The sequence below is a fragment of the Magallana gigas genome, chromosome 1 (assembly GCF_963853765.1).
Source record: "Magallana gigas chromosome 1, xbMagGiga1.1, whole genome shotgun sequence".
NCBI lineage: Eukaryota > Metazoa > Mollusca > Bivalvia > Ostreida > Ostreidae > Magallana > Magallana gigas.
Window position 1 is genome coordinate 63510827 of NC_088853.1, and position 25578 is coordinate 63536404.

The 25578-nt window shown below is 35.9% G+C and overlaps 1 protein-coding gene and 1 pseudogene across 1 annotated transcript; one reads left to right on the forward strand and one right to left on the reverse strand.

Moving 5' to 3' along the window:
• The first annotated feature begins 332 nt into the window (after positions 1 to 332).
• Positions 333 to 1441, forward strand: LOC136274738 (uncharacterized; annotated as a pseudogene).
• Positions 1442 to 1481: 40 nt separating this feature from the next.
• LOC136274770 (uncharacterized) lies at positions 1482 to 5141 on the reverse strand. The gene is made up of 8 exons (XM_066082406.1): positions 4919 to 5141; positions 4401 to 4504; positions 4050 to 4169; positions 3308 to 3425; positions 3042 to 3191; positions 2560 to 2699; positions 2084 to 2290; positions 1482 to 1772 (listed from the first exon to the last, which is right to left on the reverse strand). The coding sequence occupies exons 4-8, from the start codon at positions 3421 to 3423 to the stop codon at positions 1552 to 1554; spliced, it is 834 nt and encodes a 277-aa protein (XP_065938478.1). The 5' UTR covers positions 3424 to 3425; positions 4050 to 4169; positions 4401 to 4504; positions 4919 to 5141; the 3' UTR covers positions 1482 to 1551.
• Between the last annotated feature and the right edge of the window lie 20437 nt (positions 5142 to 25578).

Below are 25578 nucleotides of genomic sequence, written 5' to 3' on the forward strand. Positions count from 1 at the left end.
GTGATACTCCTTTATCGGTGTTTTTATGCTTCCAAGCAAAGTGTTTCTATGTGTTTGTATATTTATAAACATGTATACTAGGGACTTTATATATTGTAAACAGTTGTTATTCTTCCAGCATCCCTTAAACATATGGAAGAGGAATTAGTAAAGTTGCAGCAAGAAATTAACATGCTGAAGCTTAAAAAACCGTCCATGACAATTGGGAACATAATTAATGATGTTACAATGAAAACTATAGATTTTTGCAGTACATGTATAAAGATTTCCTTATTGGCTTGCATATTTGAAAACTTTATTCAACAGTATTTTAATAACATAAATGTGATTGTTGTTGTTGGTTTCTTTTTGTACAGATGCTGCTGTATACATCATTTTCTGCAGATACCTTTTACATTTTGGAGAACCTCGTGGAGAGAATGGGCCCGTTCAATTATTATGGTGGTTGGACTGTGGTGAACTTTAGTGTCAGCGATCAGTTGTTGATGACATTAATGAAGTTACGACTCAACTGCAGGGACCTTGATTTAGCAGAGAGGTTCAACACTAGTCGTGCTACTGTGTCCAATATTATCAACACATTTGTGCATGCCCTGCATGAAATTTTGTTTGAAGGGGTCATGAAAGCTGTCGGAATACCAAGTCAACTGAAATGCCAAGGATCCATGCCAAAGTCATTTGAAGAATTTTCATCGGCTAGAATTGCAATGGACGCCACAGAAGTGACACGACATCCCAACAGATATGAATAGCCAGTCACTGGCATACAGTAACTACAAGAGTCGCCACACAGTAAAGGCTTTAACTTGTGTTGCACCTAATGCTGCTCTTGTGTTCTGTTCCGATCTTTATCCTGGATCAACCTCAGACTCCGCAATAGTGGACCATTGTGGCATATTAGAGAAGCTGCAAGCTGGTGATATGATCCTGGCTGACAAAGGATTCAACATTTTTGACAAACTTCCAAATGGTGTCACCCTAAATATCCCGCCTTTCCTCACTAGCAAATCACATTTCACTAAGGAAGAAGCTCAACTGTGCTATAAAATAGGCAGAAGCAGAATCCATGTGGAGCGGGCAAATGAAAGAATAAAGAACTTTGAAATTCTGAGCCATATTCCGTCACAGTATAGACACCTATCCACTAAAATATTTCAACTTTGTGTGGCCCTTGTTAATTTACAGGCTCCCCTTTTGAAAGAGATTGCAGAAAAGTATGACATTGAAGAACCTATTCAGTAGGTCAATGCTTATGTTAATAAATGCATATCTAGAATTTGCAACCCTCTAGTTAACACAGTGTAGTATATTTTCTATGCATATGTACATGTGAGATAATAAAGTTAAGATTCTTTGTTTAATTAATTCTATTGGTATAGCATCGTCGCAAACAAAAGCCAATATGTACATCATGTCATAAGAAAAAAACTATGCAAACTCTGTATCGTGGCTTGTGGTTTGATTAACAAAAGTTACTGAACCATTTTCTCATTTATTTTATTTATTTATTATACCACAGACATGCAGACAAAGAATAACAGACAAAATGAATCATAAACTTGGCAGAAACACTTTATAATAAAACTCGATCATGTTCAAGATGTTTGATGACCATGATGCATCTTTCTCGATACGAACAACTTGAATGTCTGCCTGAGTCCACACTACTAAGTCACAGCACTGTGTTCCTGTCAGGTACAACTGTCCTTGGATCTGGTGCCAATAATCATGTTGTGTTCTGAGGTGAAGTGAATTATCACTTGGATTACAATCTAGAAATGGGAAGTGTCATTTCATATATTAGTTACATGTACATGTAGAATAGCAGTGACAGCATGTAAATAAGAGGTTTAGTCATAAAAGTACTTCAATATTCAGAATGAAGTGCAAGTTATTGAAATGTTACCATGAACATTTTTGATAATATTTCATCAATGAATCTTCAATAAAGCTCAAATAGGACACATACATGTATATTTTCATATAAGTACATTTGTATTACAATATATTTATTAATAAATGTGCACAATTCAAGATTAAATCCCCATACAATATAAATTTATAGGTTTTTTAGCTAGCTTACCAAGAAAGAAATCCTTCACATTTGAACAAGCTTCTTTGATTGTCATTGATCTGGCGGAAAATGGACATTTCACCTCAACAATGTCAGGTGACAGCAATGTTGAGTTCTTTTCTTGTTGATGGACTCGTTCAGTGATGTTCTTTGGATTTCCTTGAACAAAGCCATCTGGAGAGGCTCCAAGTAGCCCAGACTCATGAAGCCAAATTCCTACAACAATATTTAATAATGGTTATTCAAATTATTAAAGGAATTGTGTGTGTTTAGGAACAATGCATGCAGTGCTGTATTTAGTTTTTAGTACTTTCAGATGATGTGTCTTAAACATATAAAGGCGGGGATTGTCGTCAATAATTAGGTTATCTAGAATTAATGGTAAATAATGTTTTAACATATTTTTTAACAATTTATAATTGCACAAATATAATGACAATTTCAAACAAACTCAATAAACTATTAAATCCTTAAAAAAAACTTACCTGTCTCTAAAACATTCACTTCAAAGACCTTGCAGTATTCTTGTATTGCAGTCTTCTCATGGGCAAGTCCCCATTGGATTGGTGCTCTTTTTTCCAAGTTGTATGCACTCAGTAGTCTTTTTTTCAAGGACATGTTTAACCTAAAATATTTTGAAAGGATTTTGAAATGATCTAAATCTTGTTATTTTAAAAAACATACTCTAAAATAAAATAAAGCTACCGTAGTTTTATCATTTATTGAATAGCACAATATTGTGTCAATTTTATTTTTATTTTTTTCAAGTAGATCATTAAAATGAAGAAATCATCGAAGTAAGATATATGGCTTTTTCAAATATGTTCAGGGCTACTGTTGAAGAATTTACATCATATTCTCAATAGTGTGTGATTTTAAAAATTCAGAAAAACTGATATCTTTAAACTAAGTATCTTTAAATATTTAATAATGCATCTTTACTAATGAGGTTTTTTGAAAATCATACCTGTTTTTTCGAACAGCTGTAACAATTTGTCCAAAATTGGATGCTGTGAAACGCAGCTTGCGAACTTTGGCCCACAAGGTATTTTCCCTCTGCCCTATTGTGGTCCATGCAGTCTGGATTATTTGCTCTGGGGACATTGAAAGCTTCTCCCTATAATCATGGTTTTTAATTAGATAGTGATTGATATATGTATCATGGGCTTGATTAGAATATTATTGATACAGTGCAATATAAAAGTGTTGTCAAAATATTAGGTTTAAACATGCCTTAAAAAGGATTCCTTGCATTCAGCATCCAAGAAATCTTTACTTTGAAATAGTTCTTGTATCAAGACAACAGGACTATCTTCAGTTGTGGGTTCTTTTGACAGAATCCAGTGCATTGCTGTATAAATAAATTAAATCAGAAATATTTTGGTCTGAAATAAAATTCACAAAGTGCATGTTTCTGCTTGGCATTAACTTATGAGAATATTGTTAAATAAGAACCTTCGGTTTTTGTTCGTTGACATTTGACATTACAAATATTGAAATTAAATATACTGCAAGCATTTGTGTCAATACAAATATGCTTGTCTGATTCATTTTTAGTAAATTGTTATAACAGCCATGGCTTAATACAACCAAAAAATAACACTAATATCAAAGTACATTTAATATCAAAATTCCAGATACACAAAAAAGTATCTTATAATGATAAATCTGAAAAAAAAAAGTCAACACCCCCCCCCCCCAACAAATCAAGTTTAAAAAAAAAAGACAATGAATACATCCAACGTGAGAACATATTAAAAGGGAAGAAATTGAACATGAACTGGGAGAACCTGTCAATCTGCCTAATTGGCTAAGTTGATTATAAAAATATAATTGGTCTCCATCCGTCACCACACGTTTTAAGGCTCTATAAGTGTGTGTGTGATATTAGATATATAAATATCCACAATTTTTACTTAAATCAAGTATTTTTTGTTGAAACATTGCTTTGAAAATAAAAAAAAACTACATGTACCTGTATCCTGGTTGTTTTGGTGGAAATAATTCCTCCATGGTTGTTGTCACCTTTGGCTGTGCTGACTTTGGATGTTTTAACCAGCTGCATTATATGTCGGTTTTGCTTGCCTTCTTATATCTGCAATTTATAAAGAATTATGGTAAAAAATATTTGATGGAAAAACAACTGAATATACAGCAATTATGAGAAATGCATGTTGCATTTTATAATGATATCTGAAGAATTTTCACTCATTATTTACTAACTTGAGTTGACATCTAATACACATCAAAAGTGAACAGATTGTCCAATGATTTTCAAACATTAACCACATTTTACAATAATATATTGATATACCAGAACACTTGCCCATAAAGGAGAGTTGCTGCCACATGATGACACTTATACCTCCCCATAGGACACTCGCATGATGATGACTCCACCACACCGTTATCTTCAGATTCAAGGAATATCTATTGCAATGCATTATAACATTAAAAAGAGATACAATACATGTACATGTACCTACACTTGTCAACAGACGAAAAATTTAATCTTTCTCAATCTGTTGTAATTCATACACACAATCTAATCATATACGTGTGCTACAATAGAATTATCCAATAATCAGATATATAGGTATGTCTGTGCTTGCTTGCAGATTTGTTTATGCATTTACGATAACGTTAGAAAAAATGGTTTGTTTTGTTTTCAAGTATGATTACATCATTTAAGGAGCAATCTTTCGAAATGTTAATGATTTTTTTTATCAAAAGAGTAAAAGATATGTAAAAGCCTATACTAATTCTCTTTTAAGATGTAGGCTATGCCTGTCCACTTCTCAAAAGAGAATAAGCCTATACGTGAGTAACAAATCAACAACGCACCTGAACTTTGTATGATGTGTCCCTCATTGATGCTTGAACATTGGCAGTAATGACACGCAACTCGTCAAACGCGAAACGGAGAACCCTCTGAGACTCAACTGCAGCTTCACTTTTCCTTTTAATCTTTGTTAAACCCTCAACATAGTTTGCCCAATACAATATCGATAACGCCATATCGCTCGAGGTACCCGGAAGTTAATAATCTCGTCAAATCCCGTTGGTCAGCTGACGAGACTTACAGACCCTATTAAGCCTCTAGTATGATCAAATTCAGTATTTTTCTTCCTATATGTGTCATACTCAAAAAGTAAATCATCTGTTTTGAATAACCCAGTCTTTTTAAGAGCAGTTGATTTGATGCATTTTCAAAAGCAACTTTTTTTTAGTAAATTTTTTTTATTCTGGCAGATATAATCACCTAGTGAAATCTGAATCAACATCTGAAACACTTCCAATAAGCAGATAACCAGTTTTTGCTCATTTGGTAATTGCAATAATGGATTTAGATTAAAAATATATGCGAGCATGTTTGTCTGACAGTTTGTCAAACACAGTTGAATTCAAGAAACAATTCAAACCACAACGGAGATTTTAAAATCAGTTGTACAATTGAATGTTTAATATATATTTCGGGTTATCTTGTCAAGAAAATAAATAATTTCAAAAGATCTAAATGATTTTTAAAAAGTGGCAAAGACCATACACTACATGCATAATCAAGCTCTGTTCTGCCCCAAGATATTCATGCAGCATATTTTGACGATTTTGATAAAAATAAACATACCTGTGTAAGAAGTGCAATTGAAATCAATGATTTAAAATGCGGCATGCTTCTTTCATGTCTGTTGCTATGATTTCTTAAGCCGTGTATTGAAAACTTACAAGCTAGAAAAGGCGTTTGAATAGAGAAATCTTCGGATATTTTCATTCTATTAAATAAACATCTTTTTACCCCTGATTTGTTTATAATATCGAATAATCTAAGAAAATGTGTCTTGCTGCTCAAATATCTTGAGACATAGTATAAATAGTTGTTTTTAAGGATTCTAACACATTTACCTTTGGCCAGTGCTCCTTTTCACTGTATACCCAACCAGCACTCTCCATGTACCTTGTCTCTGCTGTCGTCTTATTTTCATAATTGCTTTCACAAAAATTGGCCCCTTTGAAATAGTTAACAGATTTACACCGCGGTGTAACCAGGCATTCAGTCACACAGTCCAGGAAACTGATTTCTGCGTAGGACTTGATTACTTTCCTGTCCAGTCTGTGCCCACGCTGAAGTAGAGAGAAGCCCGTTTTAAGGCTGCCATAACACGACACAAGGATACTGAATAAAACCCACGGACATCTGAAGATTTTAGATAGTTGCATTGTAATGTACATGTAGGATAAGGTTTCATGTAAAATAAAGTAGTGTTTTGTACCTTGAACAATTTTAAAGTAGTTTTTCGTACCTTGACGAACTTGAATTGCGAACTTTAGAAAAAAAATTAGGGCCAGTTAGATTTTGTATTACTATTGATTTTTAGCTCACCTGAGCTGAAAGCTCAAGTGAGCTATTCTGATCACATTTTGTCCGTCGTCCGTCTGTCCGTCCGTCTGTCTGTCCGTCTGTAAACTTTTTACATTTAGAACTTCTTCTCTAAAACCGCTTATCCAATTTCAACCAAATTTGGCACAAAGCATCCTTATGGGAGGGCAAATATAAATTGCAGAAATAAAAGTCTGATCTGTATTCAAAGCGGAGAAAACCTTGAAACTGTAGAAAAAGGGGGGTGCATTTTTAAAAATCTTCTTCTCAAGAACTACCGAGTTAATCTTAACGTAATTTAGCATAAATCATCCTTAAGGAAAGGAAAATATAAATTGCAAAAAATATAGGCGATTTCTGTTCCAAATTTGAGATAATTGCGAAAATACTTATAAAGAATGGATCGTTTTTCCATATATCGTAGACTGGCAATTCATTGCGATAGACTGGTCTTATGACAGGCATCGCCAGTCTACCGCATCTCGAAAACGAGGTTCTTTGTTTGAAGCTGGCAGTTTGTTGTGCAACAGTTCACGTGCGAATATAATCTATGAAACATGGAAATAACATTGGTGCCGATTATTGTGAAGTAAATTGAGGTTAAATATTTCAACGCGTTGTCATTTTCACTTGTGATGTTGGTTTTAGCTTGTTTTCATTTTTTCGTTTCATTTTGCTTTTTAACTTGGGAAACAATCGCCTTGTATTTGGAACATAGACTTCGGTAAATGTTTACCTGCGAAAATGATAAAATCTGATGCTTTAACAACGTACTAAAGTGCATTTCCCTCTGTTTTAATTGTTTATTAATTAATTTTCTAATTGTTCCAACAAGGATCAAACAAGTGTGTTGGTGTTATAGCTTGTTCGGATTTTCGTTTCGTTTTCATTATTTACGCTTTTAAACCTGGAAACTATCGTCTACAGGTATTTCGTGATTTTTACGTATCAATTCAAACAGATACTTCGGTAAATCAAACAGTTAACTGTTTACCTGCGCAAATTAAGCAAAATCTGATGTAGGGGTACTGAAATACAATTCCTTCTATCGGTAATTCGGCATTTTCTTTTGCGTAATGGTAGATTAATGCAATAGATTTTGTTGAGATGCTCGACATTTTCTCGAGTTTATTCAGTTTAAATAGAGTTTGATATCGCTGACGGAAATATGTAGGTATATACATGTATATATATATATGATTCATTTCGAAAAAATAAATTGTGTTCTTTATTTGTTATAGTGCATGTTTCTTGTGTTTAATTGTTTACAATTTCTATTTACTAACCATATTTGAGTGTTAAGCTTCGAATTATAAGCAAGATACAAAGATTTGCTCACAATTCTATGTTTGTACACAGATCTTAAAAACTAAAGATTAAAACAGTAAAAAATTTGTCAATATTTATTAAGAAAATGTTCAAAGTCTGTTCTTCTAGAAACCAACTTTAACAACTTATTGTATTGTAAACTTAATCTTTTTAGCTCACATGAGGGTGGGGCCACAATGGGGGGGGGGGGGGGGGGTCGAAGTTTTACATAGGAATATATACAGTATATCTTTAAAAATCTTCTTCTCAGAAACTAATCAGCCAGGAAAGCTGACACTTGTGTGGATGCATCCTCAGGTAGTGTAGATTCATAGTTATGAAAATCATGACCCCCTGGGGTAGGGTGGGGCCACAATGGGGGATCGAAGTTTTACATAGGAATATATACAGTATATCTTTAAAAATCTGCTTCTCAGAAACAAATCAGCCAGGAAAGCTGACACTTGTGTGGATGCATCCTCAGGTAGTGTAAATTCAAAGTTGTGAAAATCATGACCCCCGGGGGTAGGGTGGGGCCACAATGGGGGATCGAAGTTTAACATATGATTATATAGAGTAAATCTTTAAAAATCTTCTTCTCAGAAACTAATTAGCCAGGAAAGCTGGCACTTGTGTGGAAGCATCCTCAAGTAGTGTAGATTCAAATTTGCGAAAATCATGACCCCTGGGGATAGGTTTGGGCCACAATGGGAGGTCGATGTTTTACATAGGAATAAACAGAGTAAATATTTAAAAATCTTCTTCTCAAAAACTAATCAGCCAGGAAAGCTGAAACTTGTGTGAAAGCATCCTCTGGTTGTGTAGATTCAAGGTTGTGAAAATAATGACCCTCAGGGGTAGGGTGGGGCCACAGTGGGGGGTCAAAGTTTAACAAAGGAATATATAGGGTAAATCTTTAAAAATCTTCTCAGAAACTAATCAGCCAGATGATTCTTTATAATTATTAAGACTTTGGCCCCAGGACAATTCTTTGGCCTCACGAGAAGGTTCAGAGTTTGATGTACGTTTATATCCGATATATAAACTATTGTTAAGGATCTTTTTGAGAACTGCAATACTCAACATATGATATGACTATAAAATCATCCTGTCAGAAAGGGGACTAATGATTATAAACAGAAGAATATCCAGGGGAAAATGGATTTTATTTGTACAGGATCTACATGTATTATTGTACATTGTCCAGATAGTTTGTATTATGACTCCATTAAGCTGATTTTATCATACCTATTGTTCCTCAGGTGAGCGATGTGGCCCATGGGCCTCTTGTTTTAATAAACGTTCTTGATATGTAGACTAATGGTAGGCATGAAAAGTTAAAATGAATATTTCATAAATAATCAGAAAACATGCTAAGGTGACAATGACAATACGTTTTCATTTACTTTGATCAATAAACCTCATTGTGGTTAAACAAAGCCACTTGAAGATATCTACTTTAAATAATATATGAAATGAAAAACTCAGTGATGCAAAAACTAATTGGTTTTAGAAGTTTCACAATACAGCTACATCTATACAGGTATAAAGTATCAGTTCCATGATTATACCTGCACTTTCTAAAGGGTATATTGTTGTTTCACTGGTCCGTCCGTCCGTCATGTTTTACTTTTTAAAAACTGCTCTTTCATCCTATAAACCAGCAGGCCGAACTCCTGGCGCTTGATTTGGGGTGTCATTTTGTTTTATAAAAAAGTTTTTAAAAATAATCTGTTAGTCCTTGGGGTTAAATAATGGCGTTTTTCAAATAAAAAAACCCTTAATCCTTGAACTCGTCTTATGTTTTTGCCACAGACTAGGCATAAACTGGCTTTGGATTTTGGCTGTTTCAAAAGCACTGCACATGCCCTGGACAAGATCAACTTTGCTGCACATAAAGCAAGAAATTCACACTTGTCGGGAGTAGATTCATCAATCAAGCTGAATCAAGATATGAACTCATAGAGGGTAACGCCCTGGCTTTTGCAGATGGTTTGGATAAGGCCAGATACTTTATACTTGGATGAGACAATCTCATCATCACTGATGATCACAAACCTCTTTAGAAATACTTTGAGACAGATCCCTAGAGGATATTCCGAATTCCCGACTTTGAAACCTTAATGAGAAAACACTGCGATATCGATTTCGCGTCACTCATTTCCCAGGCGTGCGGCAACCTGCAGCTGGTTGCCTCTCGCGCCACCCAGCACGAAAACCAGAACAACTGCACCTATCTGATGACATAACCTGTCCTACGAGAATACTTCCAGTTCAGAAAAAAGTTATTCTATACAAGGCCCGCATTGTTATACCCCCTTCCCTTAAGCCACTTTCACAATTGGCGCACGAGCAGAAGCGACAAAATATTCGTGCGACCGAAAAAATTCAGATATAAATCGTAAACTGTTGCCGACATAATCGCATTTGAAAAAGTATTTGTACGTAATTCGCAAGATCTAGGCAAGCGTTGTGCGTTGTAAATGCATTATATCTTGCGATATATCTTGCGTCTAAAGCGACTCATCAAGGATAATAAGATAGGATCGCGCGAGAGACCAGGTGATCGGACGATTGAACGTGCGCCAATGCGATTGGACGTGCGATTGTACGTTCTATGGAACGATTGCTCGTGCGAGTCAGAGGGGGCATATACCGCCCATTTTTGACGCTTTTGTAGTATAGTTGACATAGTTGAAAGCGAGAGAACATGCCGCCCAAGAAGAAACAGAAATGCAGCAGCATTTATTACATGTATATATATGATAAATATACCATTGCATATGACTGGTTGGATTGATTGTCTTACTGTGGGAAATACAAAACCATTAAACACAAACTCAATTCGTGTAAGGCAAAGAAAATAAGACGCTTTCCAGTCGACTGATACGACGGATACGACGAAGCAACTGAAGCGGTGTTGCAGTTTCATGATTGTTACTGGCACGGGCATCGTTGTTGGTTTTTGCAAATGAGGATGAGAATATAAATATTAATTATATTTGGCCTTAATTTTACACCCATATTACTTTTCATAGCCAGAGGAGATAAATCGCATTAGAGTTGGTGCAGGGTTCAAGAACGGTTTACTGTAAGCTCTGGGGGAAATGCGCAACTTTTGACATGCCGCCTGTGGACAGTATTAATTCTGCAACACATGCAAATTGACCAGTGGCGAGGAGACATTTGTCTTAACTCCAGCGTGCTGACACGTTTGAAGGTAATTTAAAGAAAGTCAAATTAAAAATTTGCTCAGCATCCCTTCCGAACTTTTATAAGCAGCATCTACCTTCCTATTTACCATCAAACTTATCAACCACTGAGAAACAAAAGTATATTGCCTTTAACCTATAACAATTCAGAAAATATTGATGAATAACATACATCACAATTGTATAAGCCGTTTATATAAAATGACAAAATGATACTAACGAACTGTTGGACATAATCTTTCTACATTTCCAATATCATGATTAAGAATGAAATTATTACAAAAAAGTTTTTAAAAAGTCTATTTTACAAATAATTTTTACTTACTATTACACAACTTCCCGTGGTTATATCGTGCAAGATACCCCAGGTCATGTGACATTTTCCTGGCATTTTTGAAGATACGGGCGGTTCATGTTTTCAATATGTTTCATTTCTTTCACTCTCTCTCTCTCTCTCTCTTTATCTCTCTCTTCCTCCCTCTCTTTACATTTAAAAATATTTATTAAATAAAATGTTAAATACATATTTAATACGTTAAACAAACACACATATATGAACTGAATATTTCAGAGGCGTATAAAAGTATTGTAAAAAAAAATGGGGGGTTTCAAAAGTGAAAAGATGAAAGTGTAAGTCAGGACATAAGTTTATAACAATACTTATGCGCAGATATATTAAGGTAGTCCATCCATAACTATCATATTTCATATCAAATAGATTGCAAGCTTGATTACTAAAATCTTAGTGTGGTTTTAAGGGGTTTATTTATTAATAAAGATTAATCTTTAAAATGTTTTAAAAAAATTGAATATTAACAAATTTATCCCATCTTGAAGTTAACATTGAAGTCTATGGGCAAAAATGCATTTTTGAATATATCTTTATAGCACAAAATTTGTTCTCACAAATCCCTCGGTAAATAGCTGTAAAAGCTTTTCTATTCTTTCACAAAGCTAAATAAATCATTATTTACCGTACATATTTTTAATAAATGAATAATTTAAATTGTTCTCAAGGGACAGACAACTTTTTTTACAATGTTCCAAGTGCAAAAAGTTCATTCAATCGAGTGCATACATATTCCCGAGTTTGATTTATGTCGACCTCATCATTAATTCTAAAATAGATATTCAATGTAGTTCATATCAATCAGAATTGTTAATTTCGCCTCAGTTATGGATTGACTACCTTAACATGGTTAAGTTTTAAAGGTGAATTAAATCTACTTGGATTTTTAATGTGTCACTGATGAAAGGCTTGAATGGGTTGGTAAGACGCAGAGCAGTGTTCTAAATTTCACCGAAAGACGATGCAAGGTATTATCGCCCGTGTATTGTCCGCTACAATTCAAATTACAATTGAACAATTATTGTTGATATTAAAAATTAAAATGGATACATTATAAACTTAATTTTATGTATTTCTCTTGTATATTTTACACACACAAATAAAAGCAACGATGCTTGTATTTCTTTAATATTGCGCCTGATACTTGGTCATGTCAGTACACGCTACACAGCCTTTGCGCAAGTGTATTGTGTCTTACGTGTAGGTTCTGCTCATGAAATGTTCAGCTGTCAAACACACAGGAAATCTAGAGTACCGGAGACATGAACCCTCAACAAGGCCTTGCTACTCCTCTGCCTGAAACAACGGTTGGGATGTCAGACACGAGCTTCACTCTGAGCTGCCTTAATTTAAAGGCGCCCCTCACAAGGGGAATGTAGCAGAAACTAAATCCCTCTGCGGCCGAGTGGAAGAAATGATACAGAGAGCTTGCGAGACAACGACATTACGCGAGAAGGGTGAGCCGCTTGGTGGGAAGGCGGAGACGGATGTGCAGTCTGTACTTGGAGACCAACACGTCGGATAACAACAGACCAGAGGCCGGCTTTGAATCTGGGAGCTTTCACCCCTTGTAGAGACCAATACTCCCCAAGAAACTAGTGCTGGTGCTACAGACTTCCAACAAGCTCTGTAGTAAAAGATCCTGTGACCGCACCTAGATAAGACGCTCAGAGACTATTCAGCAGTGATTGCCACTCACATAAAAAAGAACAAGTGCTGTTTTCATAAGATAAGGAATCTACAGAAGAACGACAGAAACACATAACTTGGGGTCGAGAGTTATACAAATATTGAATACCATTAACAACGTGATTTCTCTATCATTATTAGAGTAAATACACACACACACACACACATATATATATATATATATATATATATATATATATATATATATATAATATATATATATATATATATATATATATATATATATATATAAACAAAGGCTATAATCCTGATAGACTTGTACTTTTACTGTCGAGTCTGCATCACACAAGACTGGCTTATGGTACGGGTTAACAATATATGCCATTAATTTAAGGTAGCAAGGGACAGTTTCGAATAAAGTACCCTTCAATATTTTTGTAAAATTGAGAGTTGCTGTACTTGAAGGCTTATGAGTGTTGCTAAAATTCATGAAATGATTTTTAATGATTATCATTGGTTAGAGGGGTTTCTGTTGTTGAAATTGATATGCACTATGTAGGCCCCTTATGTTAGGTACATGAGAATCAGAAGTAAAATGCGAAACCGGCGGCTATGACTGTTGTGCTGACTTTACACAGTGAAATTGCAAGTTACAGACGGGAGGTAAAATAACACGAAAAGTAGGTGGATGGGACATTGTAAACTATACACCGGTAAGTTTGTGACATGTGATAGTACATCATGCACGCAGTACAGAAGGTCAACCCTCTGCAGGGAATTAGCTGGGGGAGGTCTAAAAAGCTGAAAAATCATGAAAAATTAGCAAAATATGAAAGGGTTAAAATCTCATAAAAACCAGTATGTAGAGAATTTTACAGGTTTTGACTAATAATTTTCTTTAGAAAATGGTGATTGGCCTTATAAAGAGTGAATTAAAGGTATTTGTGCTGAATGGGAACTGAGGAAATTCTAGTTACAGAGTTCCGAAGACATGCATCCCTTGGCTACAATGAATTGTATCAAAAAACTTTCCACTGCCACCTAAGATGGCAGGGGATAGTTTCGAACGAAAGACCCGGTCAAAATTTTGAAATAAAGGGAGAACCTGAGGTTTGGCTGGTTATAAATAATGGTAGTTTATGGCAGTTGCTCGGGACTGGAGCGTGGTGCTGGAGCCGTGAAAAAAGGAAAAATTTTCAGAAATTTTTGAAACCATCCCTGGCTTTTTTATATAGTGGTATTTGTAAGTTGTACTTGTTTTATTCTGAAATGTTTGAACATTCTCAAGAGTCGGCACCATGTGTCCCCTGCATGCAAACCAATTTTAGCAAATTTAAAAATCCACTGAAGAATTAAATCACATATATGAGCACTATCTGCCTCACATTTCCTCGACCAAAAAATTCACAGACAGGCGGATCACGATTTAAAATACAAATGACAAATGAATATGAAAACGTTTTCTTATGAAACATAGCATGGTGTGTAATGTAGTTGTTCTATCTCTTAAATACATTAATATTCGTTGATGCAGCCCGGAACAAGACAAACCATCCCTTTAACCGGGAATTCATAGATAAATAAGCAGTGCACAATTTAAAGTTTGCCAATTTTTTTTCCCCAAAAATATCAGAAAAATATTCGAAAGTTGAGAAGGCATACATCTGTATTTACATTGCAATTTCAATTAAAATTCACAGATCTGACAACGTGCATAAAGAATATACTGACATACCGCAGTGTAAGCATTGATCAGGATACAATATAATACAAATTCGTATGATATTTTCAAGAACGGGCTTTGAAAATAGTTATGTCTCAGTATTTGACCTTTTTGCATGCCAAGAGCTGCAGTTCTTCTTTTCTGGACAAGAGAATCTTTCAGGAGATGGATTTGGTTCAAAAAATGGGTCTGGAAGAATATCTCTATCTTCCCATCCGAAACCTATACATCCACAACTAAGAACAACAACTTTAAAAACCAACGCCTCTCTTACAACATCCACAAAGGAATATTGCTGATCAAGCCAATGGTAATTGTGACAACCACAGTCTGTTTTGTCTTAATTCAAGAACAACATTTAGCTGACCATAAAAAACAACTATGCATCAATCATTAAACACATTATGAAAACGGATGCAGCGCACATCAAGAGTTGTCTGAGTGAACATGACATTTTTATCGTTGACAGATGATTTAGTGATGCTTTGCCCATGCTTAAAGATTTAGGCATCTAGGCAGAAATACTTCGATGTTTGGAGAAGGGACAAAAACAAATGAGCATTGGTGATACTAATAAAAGCAGACCTGTTACAAAGGTCAGAAATCTAAAAAAAATAATGGTATCAAAGCATCATGTTATTTATACAACTTCTGACCACAGTTCTTTCTCTGATTTTATCCTTCAATAGATCATATGGGTATTTGAGTAATCCAATGCCAGAATCAAAAGGTGGCGAAATTTGTACCGAACCCTACCTACAATACAGATTCCTTTCGTCGGAGATAATGTGAGAATACTACTGATGGAGGTAGCAGTTAAGGGACACTTACAGAAGGACATGTACCTAGTAAGAAGAAAGAACAGGAAAAGATTGAGAGAATTATTTATGAGAGCACTGATGAGGACCCGAGAGAATTACACAAGACAGAGAATGACTTTGATGATTGCAAGAGAGGGGACGCAAGGATAAACCATAACAATTGCCAAAAAATCTGTTTGGTATGAATCATCTTATATATCCTCGCACTATTTTGCCTGATTGTAAAGCCAACTTAAAAGGTGACGAGAGGTAAATTTTGTCTTGTGGAGTAGGTTCATCAGGGAGGACAGCTCTACTAGCTAGGACGGTACTTTTTCAAGCGGTTACTATTATATTGCAATAAATTATAGAAACTCGAAATATTTTGCGCAGCTCCTTCCCCCTGAACTTTTGCTGGTATATACATGAAATATTTAATGCTTCGGCTTGATAACTTGAAGCGGTTATCTATTGTTCCTATGGTCAATTGGTGCAAAATATACATTTATGGAAACATACGTCACAGTGAACAACCACATATTATATATATACAAGTTTATTTGAACAAATAAAACATAATTACAATTGTTGCCTAGCTCCCCACTGTCATTCATTCCCCTCGCACACATCTTTATTACAGCTTAACCAATGAACAAGCAGAGAACGTCATCAGCGATACGTCATCACTTGTTGTGCATATGACGTATCGCTGATAGGTTGTTCACGTGACTCCTATTTATGGAAACATACGTCACAGTGAACCACATATTATATATATACAAGTTTATTTGAACAAATAAAACATAATTACAATTGTTGCCTAATTACTGAGGAAAAAAAATGAATGAAAGTTTCGCACAAAGAACAGATTCAGTATATTCACTAGGGGTTTGACTATGCACGTAGTGTTCAAAAACACCTCTTGGTTCTTCCATCTACCAACCTTCCTGACAACCTCAGGATTCATATTTTGTGCAATAGCAGTTGTTGCCCCTGTGGGGCGGAAAGATTTTGCCGTGAACTCCTTAGTAGATAGCCCTGCCAAGACTATAGCCTCTTCGAGTATCCTAGATACCGTTGAGGAATCAATTGCATTATAAGGGGATTTTAACGAAATGAACACAGGGCCTTCCTGACCCCTGTGTCCCCGCGTCCTTTCTATGTAATCATACAGCGTTTGCACAGGGTCAATTTTAACAGACTTGCTTTTTGGCAATAGTACTTCAAAGCCCTTTCGCAAAGCGTCATTTTTTATACCAAAAAATGTCACTTTCATACAATCTTTTTCAAATACAATGTTTTTCATGGTAAAGTTTTGTTTGAGGGTATGACCCGAGATATCGTCGAAAAGTATATTGTTTGGGGCAATATCCGAAGGTCTCAGCATTAGATGTAGTGCTAAAAGTGTGATCGCTTTCAGCCTTAAATCTTTCACACTAAGCGTATCGTTTTCCGGCCACGTAGTAAAAAGTTCATTAAAATTTTCCACCGGCATAACTTTTGACCTTTTCATTGGAAATTCTGTACCACTTTTGATGAGAGCTGTTATAAGTCGCTGTAATGACTCATCTTGTACAATGTTCTCTAAGCCTTTAGCCTTGTAAAGGTGCGCAATATTAATATTGACTGAGGACAGTGAGACTTGCTTGATTTGACACAGAAAAAATTAGCAAGTCCAGCCGATTTCATTGGTGGAAAATTAATATCATTTTCATGGCAATAATCATACAGCTGTAAAAAAACGTTGTTGTACGAGCGCAACATACCGCGAGCCCAAGACAGCTCGAACCTGTCTACTGCTCTAGGTGACCAGTCCAACTGCGTTAAGCGCGAACGCCAAATATCCACCAGGCATAAATTTGCCATTTCGTATTTCGGCAAGGCTCCGGAACTACGCCCATGGACCGATAGGTTTTTGACTTTTGGGGTAATCGACAGTTTTACTAATCTCTGATACCATGGTTGGGCTGGCCACTTTGGGGCTATAACTGTGGCTACCGCCCTCTTGGATTTTACTACATCTAGCACCCGTGGTATGAGACAAAATGGGGCATTTACGTAATTGTTCTCTTGCTGCCAGTTGTCTTGGCTGAGCGCATCGATACCCTCCGAGAGTGGTTCGTAGTAACGACTTTTGAACCGCGGGAGTTGTGTGTTGAGACAGTTTGCAAATCTGTCTATTGTGTGTGGGCCCCACATCCGGTTTATGTATGAAAAGAGTTTGGGGTGAAGCATCCAGTTGTGCTTGTCTGGTGTTCGCGACCAGTAGTCGGCTGCAAAATTTTTGCGACCTGCAATATGCGCGCATTGAATGGACATTCCATTGTCGTACGCTTCTGTCCAGAATGACGTGGCTATTTGTGAAAGTTTTGGACACGGCCCACCCTTGTGGTTTATGTATGCGATCGACGCAATGTTGTCCGATAGTATTTGAACGCTCTTGTTTTTCAGTATCGCTCGAAATGATATGATATCCAATAGAATTGCCATCATTTCGCGGTAGTTTGATGATGCGCAAGACACGCGCGTGTTCCAGTCCCCTGAAGCTACTTTGCCGTTGCAAACAGCGCCCCATCCAAGGTGGGAGGCATCCGTAATAACTTGAATTTCTACTGGACGAGTACATAATTCTCGCGAATTCCAGTGAATCGCGGCAGTTAGCCACCACGTTAGCTCATTAACGACCTCCGCGCCGATCGCAAGATTGGAATCCCAAGAATCTCGTTTACTTAATAAACGGTATATATTTCGCACCAATAATTTTCCCGGCGTGACTGCCCACGCAGTTGATACACACTGACCGGCAATCTTAGCGAGCGAACGCGCTTTAATGTATCTTTCCTTTAATGCGCGACGTATGGCGCGTTTCAGTTTTGAAATGCGACAAGACTGAACTTTTACGATCAGCTTATTCTGTGCATTAGAAATAGTGTACCCAATATAGTTAATTTTTGTTGATGGGTTTAATTGGGACTTTTCAAAATTTATTAAAAAACCTAAATCTTCTAATGTATGTAACAATTGGTCTTTAGCATCTACAATATACTTGTCGGGTGCACCCAGCAAGAAATCGTCGACGTAAACTGTAACTCTAAGACCAATGCTTCTACGATACTCTAACACTGGTCTGACTGTTTTGGCAAAAAAGTAAGGCGAAGAATTCAAGCCAAAAGGTAGTACTTTCCACCTGTAATAAACACCTGACCAACAAAATCCTAAATACTCTCTATCTAATGGAAGGACAGGAATATGATAAAACCCATCTTTAATATCTAAAGAAATGAATTTGTCATGAGGTTTTAAGATTGATGCAAGATCTCTCACATCCTCATTCTTATATCTAGGAGGTGAGCAAAATGAGTTTAAATTTCTCAAGTCAGTAATCAACCTATATTTACCATTTCGTTTTGGCACACAACCCAAAGGACTCACACACTTAGGTTTTCTCTCACATACCTCTATGTAATCACATTCAATGAGTCTGTGAATTTCAGATTGTATAAACAATTGTTGTGCATTGGACAATGTATGATTTTGTAGTTCAAAGTTATCCGGCACTTCGTGGAAAGGCAACCTCACACCCTCCAATATCCACTGTTTAACAACATCCGATGTACCAATCTTATTCCAGTGTGAGATACTCTTCCTTAAAGTCGCCCTACACATTAAGAAGTATATTGGATGTCAAGAACCGTCGTCCGGTCTTCTTTTGGTAGGGAACTGTCGGCGCGAAAAACGATCGAACGTGTCCGGTCACGTCCTATAACCTCCACGAGATCCACCCCAATAGTATCCACGATTGCGAAATCCACTATACTGTCTGGTTGGTGGTGGTTTGGCCGCCGCTGATAAGGAACCCGTCGACCGTAACGTCTTCAAAGAACTGGCGTTAAGTCCGGAAGTGTTCTTTTGCAGTGCGCGAAAGAGTTTTGATGTCGTCGAGTCGAACTGGCTGTTGACTAAGATGGATGCGTAATCATCCTGTAGATACTGAATCTGAGCTTGGTTTATCAAAAAGAATTGTTCGAGCGTTTTCGAGGAAATTTTTGTTCCTGGCTCTATTGTAGAAAGTAGTTTTAAGGAAGTTTCTGCATATCTAGCACATTTTGTCAAAACGTGGTACACCCCTTGATCCGCGCGTTGGATCCCTTGACGTGATTCATTTAGCTTAAGTTCGGATGGAAGCTCTATTCAAAGTATCTTTTAATGTCTGAAACTCACCCTGGGTATCCGAGCCTATCCCAGCGGCACATACAAAAGTGGGACTGGGTTGTTCAGTGCAGCCAGTGATCGGGGCACTGCCACGTGGCGGATCACGATCGTCCAAACTATCACATGTAATCGGCTCCCGAGCGAGCTCGTGTAATTCTTTGCGATAACTCTCTAATTTGCAATCGATTTTGTCTTCCAACACTTTAAACTCCGAAAGGTCCGCAAATGTGAGATTTTCCTCTCCCATTGAAAATGGCGTCCTTGCTCGAGGAATGAACAAGCAGAGAACGTCATCAGCGATACGTCATCACTTGTTGTGCATATGACGTATCGGTGATAAATTTACACATGAGGTTGTTCACGTGACTCCTACTCTGAGATTCTGAAATTATAACAGAAACTAGACACGATCTCGTTGCGAGCAACGAGGAGGTCTTCCGTCTGATTTTAGAAATTGAGATTTATGTTCGATCTTGATTTTGCTATTTAACAGCTATACATGATTTAAACAGGAAAAGAGGATCTTCATTTAAAGTGCCTGATACTATTTTGTTTCAGGTGTAAGAGTTTTGTTCAACAAGTGTTTAGAAATTCGTCACCGTTCTTGAGATATCTCAGAAAGAATATTTTAGGGGCCGGACCTTATCTCCTTATTGGGGCCGCTGAACAAAAATTGTAAGGTTGCATGTTATTAGGTATATTATTTTGAGCATCTTTTATTTTACAGTGTATACTGCATTTCAAAATATTTTTTCTTTTTGAGATATAGGTTATCACATTTTTGGACTTTTGACCCCTAAAAATCCTTAATTACGTAACACATGAGAAAAATCATTATAATGTTAGGCTACACAACTGTTAGATAAACATATTTGCTTCTATAATCTATTACGAAATACCCCTCGGTAAAGAACTATAGGAAAAAGACTTTAGAGCCCTCTAGGTTCCTAATATTAGGGGCTAGCCCCTTTTTCATGGTATCAAATGAAAGGTCATTTGATTATAAAGACATTTTGTTCAACAAGTGTTCAGAAATCCATTACCATTCTTGAGATATCTCAGAAAGAATATTTTAGGGGCCGGTCCCTTATCTCCTTATTGGGGCCGCTGGACCAACTTTTTTAGGCTGCATGTTGTTAAGGACATCATTTTGAGCATCTTCTCTTTTATACTGCATTTCAAAATATTTTTCCGTTTTGAGATATAGGTGGTCAAAGTTTTGGACTTCTGACCCCTAAAAATCCCTAATTACGTAACATATGAGAAAATCGTTATACTGCTTGGCTTCATAACTGTAAGATAAACATATTTGCTTCTATAATTTATTACAAAATATCCCTCAGTAAAGAACTATAGTAAAAAGACTTTAGAGCCCTCTAGGTCCCTAATATTAGGGGCCAGCCCCTTTTTCTTGGTATCAAATTAAAGGTCATTTAATTATAAAGACATTTTGTTCAACAAGTGTTCAGAAATTCGTTACCATTCTTGAGATATCTGAGAAAGAATGTTTTAGGGGCCGGTCCCTTATTTCCTTATTGGGGCCGCTGAACCAAATTTTTTGGGTTGCATGGTGTTAAGTACATCATTTTGAGCATCTTCTCTTTTATACTGCATTTCAAAATATTTTTCCGTTTTGAGATATAGGTGGTCAAAGTTTTGGACTTCTGACCCCTAAAAATCCCTAATTACGTAACATATGAGAAAATCGTTTTACTGCTTGGCTTTATATCTGTAAGATAAACATATTTGCTTATATAATTTATTACAAAATATCCCTCGGTAAAGAGTTATGTATAAAAGACTTTAGAGCCCTTTAGGTCCCTAATATTAGGGGCCAGCCCCTTTTTCTTGATATCAGCAGAAAGGTCTTGTAAATATAAACCTTTTTTACATTACATGTTTTAACAAAATATTTTCCAGAAAAGAGATAAAGAGAGAAAAACACAAAAATTCACGACGCTTTTTTAATGTCAATTTTCGAGCCATAGCGAGCTTTGGCGCCAGTAGTGCTAAACATACAAATCAACAATCATGCAAAACTTCAATCTTTCCTTTTTCTACCGTAAAAATTTGAGCTTAATATCTCTTATAGTTTAGGAGAACAACAGAAGACAAAATACCCATATAAAAATTAGAAAAATCTCAATATCTCAAAAACGGATGTGACGTCATCAATACAAAAAATTTCCAATCAAGTTCAGACCACTATTTATCACATCCTAAAATTTGATTGAGATCGGCCGAGCCGTTTCTGAGAAATCGCGTGCACAAAAAAAAGGGAAAAAATAATAATAACTAGACACGATCTCGTTGCGAGCAACGAGGAGGTCTTCCGTCTGATTTTAGAAATTGAGATTTATGTTCGATCTTGATTTTGCTATTTAACAGCTATACATGATTTAAAACAGGAAAAGAGAATCTTCATTTTAAGTGCCTGATACTATTTTGTTTCAGGTGTTTAGAAATTCGTCACCGTTCTTGAGATATTTCAGAAAGAATATTTTAGGGGCCGGACCTTATCTCCTTATTGGGGCCGCTGAACAAAAATTGTAAGGTTGCATGTTATTAGGTACATTATTTTGAGCATCTTTTCTTTTATACTGCATTTCAAAATATTTTTTCTTTTTGAGATATAGGTTATCAAATTTTTGAACTTTTGCCCCTAAAAATCCTTAATTACGTAACACATGAGAAAAATCATTATAATTTTAGGCTACATAACTGTTAGATAAACATATTTGCTTCTATAATCTATTACGAAATACCCCTCGGTAAAGAACTATAGGAAAAAGACTTTAGAGTCCTCTAGGCCCCTAATATTAGGGTCCAGCCCCTTTTTCATGGTATCAAATGAAAGGTCATTTGATTATAAAGACATTTTGTTCAACAAGTGTTCAGAAATCCGTTACCATTCTTGAGATATCTCAGAAAGAATATTTTAGGGGCCGGTCCCTTATCTCCTTATTGGGGCCGCTGAACCAAATTTTTTAGGCTGCATGTTGTTAAGGACATCATTTTGAGCATCTTTTCTTTTATACTGCATTTCAAAATATTTTTTCTTTTTGAGATATAGGTGAGCAAAGTTTTGGACTTTTGACCCCTAAAAATCCTTAATTACGTAACACATGAGAAAATCGTTATACTGCTTGGCTTCATAACTGTAAGATAAACATATTTGCTTCTATAATTTATTACAAAATATCCCTCGGTAAAGAACTATAGGAAAAAGACTTTAGAGCCCTCTAGGTCCCTAATATTAGGGGCCAGCCCCTTTTTCTTGGTATCAAATGAAAGGTCATTTGATTATAAAGACATTTTGTTCAACAAGTGTTCAGAAATCCGTTACCATTCTTGAGATATCTCAGAAAGAATGTTTTAGGGGCCGGTCCCTTATCTCCTTATTGGGGCCGCTGAACCTAATTTTTTAGGCTGCATGGTGTTAAGTACATCATTTTGAGCATCTTTTCTTTTATACTGCATTTCAAAATATTTTTCCGTTTTGAGATATAGGTGGTCAAAGTTTTGGACTTCTGACCCCTAAAAACCCCTAATTACGTAACATATGAGAAAATCGTTACACTGCTTGGCTTCATATTTGTAAGATAAACATATTTGCTTATATAATTTATTACAAAATATCCCTCGGTAAAGAGTTATGGGTAAAAGACTTTAGAGCCCTTTAGGTCCCTTATTTGAGGGGCCAGCCCCTTTTTCCTGATATCAGCAGAAAGGTCTTGTAAATATAAACTTTTTTTACATTACATGTTTTAACAAAATATTATCCAGAAAAGAGATAAAGAGACAAAAGCACAAAAAATTACAACGCTTTTTTAATGTCAATTTTCGAGCCATAGCGAGCTTTGGCGCCAGTAGTGCTAAACATACAAAACAACAATCATGCAAAACTTCAATCTTTTGTTTACCAACCGTAGAAATCTGAGCTCAAAATCTCTTATAGTTTAGGAGAACGGCCGCAGACAAAATACCCATATAAAAAATAGAAAAATCTCAATATCTCCAAAACGGATGTGACGTCATCAGTGCAAAAAATTTGCTATCAACTTCAGACCACTATCTATCACATCTGAAAATTTGATGGAGATCGGTTGAGCCGTTTCTGAGAAATCGCGTGCACAAAAATGGGAAGAAAAAAAAAGAATAAAAATAATAGGGAAAAAGAAACCGAAGAATAACAATAAGGTCTTCCGTTGGAAACGGAAGACCTTAATAAGAATAGGGAAAAAGAAACCGAAGAATAACAAGAAGGTCTTCCGTTGGAAACGGAAGACCTTAATTACTATGAATTAATATATATATAAATGAATGAATGTATGCATCGTTTAACACAATTTAAATGTAAATTGTAAGTCATTTTATTTACATTACAATAAAAAGTAGTACAGATTAACGATTTAAATTTTAAATATAACCTTTGAGCTTCTTAGCTTTTGGCTTGGGTTGGGATTCTGCTGCAGCTTTCTACTTGCGTTGGAGTTCTCCGCAAGTTGACTTCGGTTGCGGTTCTGTGGCAGCTGTCGACTTCAGTTGCGGTTCTGCCCCAGCATATTTCTTATTGAAACTGAAGTTCAAGTATTTTAATAAATACCTGTTGTTTGCATTTATTCATTAATTAAATATTCCTACGTTAGCCATTACTTTAACATTCACCTTTCCTTATTGCAGACCTTCGCACTGCCACTCCCTTCAACTTTGAATCCAATTCACTAACTTCTAAAAGTTAAATAAAGGTAAGTACATATTTTGGAATTTTCTATAAGGAAGATCCGTAAAATAACCTTATATATATTTGTTTATTTCATTTGTATACCTGTGCTCTTTTTAGGTTTCAAATGCTGATGGGAAAAGGATGTGTCGCATGTGTCTCCGATGAGGCAATAGAACATCTCAAGACTGAAGCTTGTTACTGCACAACGGGAGAGAGCTGCATAAGTCATCTCGCCGGTGCAGTTCTTCACATAAGGTGGAAAAGAAGTTGCCAGGAGACCATTCTGTCGACACCAGAAGTAAACGTCTTCGTCACACTGTGTAAAAGGGCAAAAGAAGTTCCATGATTTAGCAAAGTCTGCGGGGGATATATCCGTAATGTTGTCGACTTTGCCTTCCCGATAGCTACAGCCACTTTTCCTAGGCTCTGAGATTTTTTCCTGAGAAGACGATTGGAAATACTGGTGTTTATGGAATTTAGAATTTTGTACATTTAAAATTTCTTTAAAGCAAAATGAAACACTACATAATTTAACTTGATATCAAAACTCAGGAAAAATTGCCCCACATAACAAGGAAACAGAAATGTTAGACATATCATTATGCACGGCAACCTTAAACATAGAGTACATTAATTTTAAAACAAATGTTCGGAACTCCGATTGGTGACAGGAGAAGATTTGTTACAGAAGAAGAATTTGGTTGTTGTGATCAACTGCAAGAAGACTTATCCTCATCATCCTGCTCCACACACTTAACTTCGTTGATGTCATCTTCGTCCAGTTGCTGATCATCGTATGATGTAGCCAATTTTTTTTTTTTTTTTTTATAATTTATTGTTTTTGTTCCATACATACTAGTACTAATGTTGACATTATTAAATTCAGTTTTTATAAATTTTATACACATGCATACTCACTCACACACAAGTATAATTACATACATTTTTCAATATTAGTGGTAAATGGTTACTTTGCTTCCAAAAAAAGAGAAAAAACCAAAAAAAAATAAAAAACCAAAAAATAAATAACAAATAATAATACGAATAGTAATAATCATAATATCATAAACTAATCTAAAATGTTTTTCCATGTAAGCCACAATTTTTCAAAATTGCGCAGCTTTTGATTTTGGATAGCAGCATATC